Below are 5626 nucleotides of genomic sequence, written 5' to 3'. Positions count from 1 at the left end.
GAAAATTAAATCGGTTAGGTTATTCGAAAATTAAATCGGTTATAGGTCTATTCGGTTCGGTCGATAACCGAATGGACCGATTGCACACCCCTACAACTAACTATCTACTGTTGGCACTTATGCTTTATATATCATACGATCTTTGAGTCAACATAGCAAAACCACTTTAAACCACATTCAGCGTACAACAAACGTCGTTGCAAATTCACTGGTGTCACCAAACTTCTTTTGTTTGGAAGCCCATGGAATTTTTTTATTGGTTCGTAAATCTTGTAATCAATTATATTTCTTAATCTCAGTAATATTACAAGTTTTGAGATTAAAAAAACTATATAATGCCGTGATAATATTTTATATTGGGTGTCATTAAAAAAATCTCATCCTAAAAATCTACTACTCTTCGTTGTATCTTTTTTGTCAAAGAAAAAACCTTCAATAATAATTCCAGATATTACATTGCCTATCCGACTGGATAATTATTTATATATAATATTTATCGATACAGCTGTATATTTTTATTTGCGTATTGCAGAAAATAAAGTAGCTTAACAAATATGAATGTAAATAACGTGCAAGGAAGTGAGCGCAGAAACCACCGTCCACTATATGAAAGCACAATATATTATAAAATTATATTTTTTTTTCCCACTTTACAGAATTTGACAAAACGTATATTCCATATATGTATTGTATGCGCGACAATATATATGATAGAATAAAAAAAATTTTGATATATGATTATAATTTTTTTAAAGATATTTATGAGAGGTTTTTTTTTTATATGTGTTTCGAATTTTAAACTTTGTCGATATCGATAGCTCTTTCGACACAAATTGTTTAGCGGGTTATTAGCCCTAGATCCTTCGTTGAAAAGTTTGCATAAAACCTCTTAAAAATATTAATCGACTGATAGATCTTTCACTTTAAAAGAAAATTAAATACATTTAATCTCTGTGTTGCGAAAACCCAATCACATTTACCTCATCTGTATAAGTTCTGTGTATGATTTTTAATAACACAAGATTTTAAATTATTGTAATGAAATTTTACATTTTGATCTCCATGAAAAGTCAAATCTCATTGGTGTCTAAAATCAAATATATTCAATCTTGCATAAAATTAGAGATGTCAATGAGACGAGTATGACTAGAACCAAAACCCGTCTCATGAAAAAAAACTTTGACCTATTATCCACCCCAACCTAGTTAAATATTATACGGACACGCCCCACCCTGAATACAAAACTGGGCCGATTAGACCCGTGAAACCCGATTTTTTTTTAATGAAAACACTAATTTTCTTCTCACATGATTGAATTATAAAACAAATAAATATCTAAATACAATACAATAGAACACTAATTCATGTATTCGACCACACTTAATAATGACAAATAAAGTATATTCACGACATGATGAATTACATAAAATTAAAAAGAGTTACTAACTCTCTAAAAAAATATTGACATCTCAAATAGACATTAATAAAACTAAAACCCTAGAATATATATACACACATATATGGGTCGGGTATGAAATGGGTATTATAAGACCCATGACTCGTCCCATACCCGGAGTGGTATGAAAAATTGGACCCGAGACCCGTCCCATGGGTCATTTGATATGCCCAAATTCGCTCCAAATGGGACGAGTTCATTGTGTGTCTGGGTAAAACCTTGACCGATTGACATCCCTACATAAAATGACTGCTTTATTAATGAATTAAGTAACGGACAACTGAAAAAAACAAATTATATAAAATATTTTTTGAAAATATCGAAGATAAAGCCCAATACTACCATATATTTTAGGTTAAGGTTTCAAGTGTTTTTTGAGAGGTAACTATATTGTACATAGAAGGATAAATAAGGTTGGACTAAAAAATCCAATTAAACATCTTTCTCCCAATACTTAAAAGGTGACATATTTTTTTTAATTATTGAATTTGAGTTTAAACTTGATTTTTTTACATGAGATCTCAAGTTTTATTTTATTAAATAATATATGTGTCCAAGTTTAATAGAAAACAAATGATAATAATAAAAAAAAGTACAATTTCAAAAAATAAACTGAAAAAATAGCAACATCTGTTGCCTTTGGCAGCGGAGGGCGTCTGTTGCCTTTGGCATCGGTGCTGTCACGCCCTGAATTCGGGCCCGTACCTGCGTAACTGCACAATGAGGTCCTATAGCAATTATTTTGTATTCGTCTTCATTTTACGAAAATGATTAACCTAAGTTGATATAGAAGTCCATTATATCCCATTATCAGCTCATTTTAAATCTTTAATTTTTACTATGAGAGACAAGAGATATCACATATGCCGTCGTTATCGATATTGGCGTTTTGTCATTTATTTTAATGTTTGAAAAATAATTTATTTTTTAAAAAAATCCACTGTAATATAAAAAATATAAAAAAAATTCAAAAAAAATGGACAACTATGATATATTTCGGAATAACGCAAGATTCCCTTGATAGAATTCTCTTATCTTCAATCCTTTTTTTTTTTCACACGGCTGTTCCTGTTTCCCCTCTTTCTACTACACCTATAAAAAGGACCTTTGATTCGTTCCATAATTTCTATTTCAATCTATATATTTAAACTAAATAAATCAGACCAAGTGCGGTGTGTTTATCTCCATCTGTCTCGATTCTCGAGTGCGTTTACACAGCGGAGCGAGAAAGGAAAGTGTAGTGCAGCAAATGTATGCTGAAACTGGCCTAATGTTTCCATCAATGCTAAAATTCCCCCAGCCGTTTGATGAGTTCGTGTGCTCTCACAGACCAAATGCTTCATGGGTAATAATCCATTTGTTTTTCTCATTTCTCAATCGACATTTTTGGGTCAGTATCTTTGAGCGAGGGCTTTTTGTTGACGTTTTAGGATTTTGTTAGCTTTCTTGAATTGGGTCTTTCTGATTTTCTGGAATTGTTCGTTTTTGGGGTTAAACTTTTGTGGGTTTTTATTTGATTTTGACTTCATTTTGGGAAAAGAAATCTCGGCCATTTTCTAGAATTAGGTGAATAAATTACTGTTATGATTTTCTAAGCAATTATTGGCAACATGGAAGAAACAAGGGCTTTGTTCTCTGTGTTTTCTGGAAAAAGTGATTTGAATGACGGATTTGGTTTTATTTTGTGATGGAATAATTTTTTTATATGTTATGTTACTTTTGAATATGTTGATTAAAACAATGTTGCATTATTTATATTTGCCTGCAAATTTTTAACCACTTGTAGTGAGATTTCAAAAATGTATTTTTGAGCCAGAAGATAATATAATGATATAACATACTAGTTGAATATTTGTGAAATGTCAAGGAGATGTGAAAAGAGGGAATACGTATTTTTTGAGAAGAAAAAAGAAGGTATAGATAAAGAGTTGCCGAATATGAATCCAAGCATTCGCTGTAAAATTTAATTGTAGCGTTGAAGAATGGAAATTGATATTTTTGTTTGAAAGATTCACTGTTTCTTATGTTTTTCTTGCATCAAAGGAGCATAAATAGAAAGCACTTTTTTATTTTGAAGAAACACCTGAATTCTTCTTCGCCAGGATCTATTTTGGTAAAAATAATTTATTTTTTTTCTAAATTATACAGCGGTTATCAATTCCCTGCCACAAATACCAGGATCACACCCTCTGTTATCCTTTCTTTTTTACGAACTCCTTAGTTGCTTTTGGATTGAGGAGTTTGTTTTGAATATGGAATTCTTTTGTTCAAATTCTTATGATACACTTGGAAGTAAGGTACTTCCATGTAGTGATATCATATTCTAGCTCTATTTATTTATTAATTCTTTGGTTAAACCCAAGCTTTTTGAGTCACATTTATTCTCAATTTGTTGTTTGTTGTGCAATATGTTTTCTCCAGCCAAATTTTTTCTGTAAATATATTACCAGACTTGATTTCTCTTGACGCTGCAAACTTTTTCTTCCTGAATCTTTACAAAGGGAATGCCGTGTAGCCTCATCCAAACACCCAGCATATCAGATTACTACCTCGGGGGAGCAGGAGATCTCTTCAAGGCTCCTGAACCAGTAATTGAAGTACCATCGATGAGCCTTGATACAATGAATGTGGGCATTTCAATGATTTCTGCTGTGGACGATTCCATCGCCCCTCAACCTTTTGTGGTTACTGATTCCGAATCATCGGTCAAGAATGGGCAACTGCTCGACAAAGTTTTTTATGAATGTGAAAGGGATCTTTTGGCAAAAGAAGCAATTGAAGCACCTTTGTCTGAAGTCCCCAGCATCTTTAATATTCCTGTCCTTGAGAGCGAAGCAAAGGTGATTGCTAATGAAGAGTTGATTGCTGGGAACCTTTTACAGGAGAAAGATAGTTCGAGTAGCCTAAGGTCGATGGAGTCTGTTCATGAGGCTCCACCGAGGCTGAATTTTCTTAATTCTCCAGTAATTGACTTTGATGCTGCTTGTGGGATCCGGAGAACTTTTAGTGAAGGAGATGTCGTGGTACATTCTTTTACCATCTTCAGTTCCATTCTTTTGTTGTGCCATGATACTATTTGATACTACATTGGTAAGAAATGAGGACCTGTATGTCACGGTCACTTTTACTGTATTATGGTTTAAATTTTACCTGTGCTCCATGTTAACTGATCCAGCCACTTGCATCTATTGGTTCCACAAAAACTACATGAACTGAATCCTGTATAGATGTTTCTGGCCTCTTCGACAGGATAGGGGCAGGGTCATTGATACTGAGTTTTTATGACAGACGATTGGCAATGATAACATAACCTTTCTGCATTCCACACTGGGGTTACTGAAAACTCGTGTTTCTCAAGTTCGCAAGGAACAGCTGTCCAGGTACTGGAATAAGAAGGCCAAGAGAAATTTTGGCCGAAAGATCAAGGTTAGTATTTAAATGTGTCCTGATGAAACAAATATTTACTGGTATTGCGTCTCTTTGCGTGTAAGAATTTATAATCAAACTATCTTTTTCCCTTGTAAACATGTGATGACAATGATCCTTTTTTTCGCACATTTGGACTAACGAAATGTTTGATATCAGTATGCCTGTAGGAAAGCACTGGCTGACGGCCAACCCAGAATTCGTGGAAGGTTTGCTAAACCTGAAGAGATCGAGAGTTTAAAGAAGCAATGACTGTTAACTCTTTGAGGTTGAGAATTTGTTTGTTGATCAAAGCTTTAGGCAGGAGGATCCACTGAACGGCTTAGTTTGTTTGTTCAAAGAAATAATATGATGTTTAGATTATAGATTGTTTTGTTGTGACATTAATAACATATGTTCGATTGTTTCAATTTTAGTCACGAGCCCAAGTACAAGAGGATTTGGAAGGGAAATCACGAATTGTTGGATTGGAAATGCCACTTTTTATTTTACAAATATTGAATTAGGATCTAGTTGTATTAATTTTGGTCGGAAAACTCACGAACTAAAAATGTTTTTTTTTTTTGTATATTGTTTGGTCACAAAATTTGTTTAAAAAATAATAAAAAAAGGATAGTTAGAAATTATAATTTTAAAAAAATATATTGAAACATTTATCTACACCTCAAATAACATTTATTTTTTATTGGTAAAAATTTGTATGAGATGGTCTCACGGATAGTATTTTGTGAGACAGATTTTTTA

General features: G+C 32.8%; 1 protein-coding gene across 1 annotated transcript; it reads left to right on the top strand.

The window, feature by feature from the left end:
• The first annotated feature begins 2492 nt into the window (after positions 1 to 2492).
• On the top strand, positions 2493 to 5347 carry LOC140983573 (uncharacterized). The gene is made up of 4 exons (XM_073450665.1): positions 2493 to 2801; positions 3958 to 4479; positions 4745 to 4882; positions 5042 to 5347. Exons 1-4 carry the CDS (start codon positions 2706 to 2708, stop codon positions 5132 to 5134), a joined length of 849 nt encoding a protein of 282 aa, XP_073306766.1. The 5' UTR covers positions 2493 to 2705; the 3' UTR covers positions 5135 to 5347.
• The last annotated feature ends 279 nt before the right edge of the window (positions 5348 to 5626 follow it).

The sequence above is a fragment of the Primulina huaijiensis genome, chromosome 8 (genome assembly GCF_012295235.1).
Source record: "Primulina huaijiensis isolate GDHJ02 chromosome 8, ASM1229523v2, whole genome shotgun sequence".
In the NCBI taxonomy this organism is placed as follows: Eukaryota; Viridiplantae; Streptophyta; class Magnoliopsida; order Lamiales; family Gesneriaceae; genus Primulina; species Primulina huaijiensis.
Note: the sequence above shows the minus strand (reverse complement) of the source record. Positions and strands in the feature narration are given on the sequence as shown.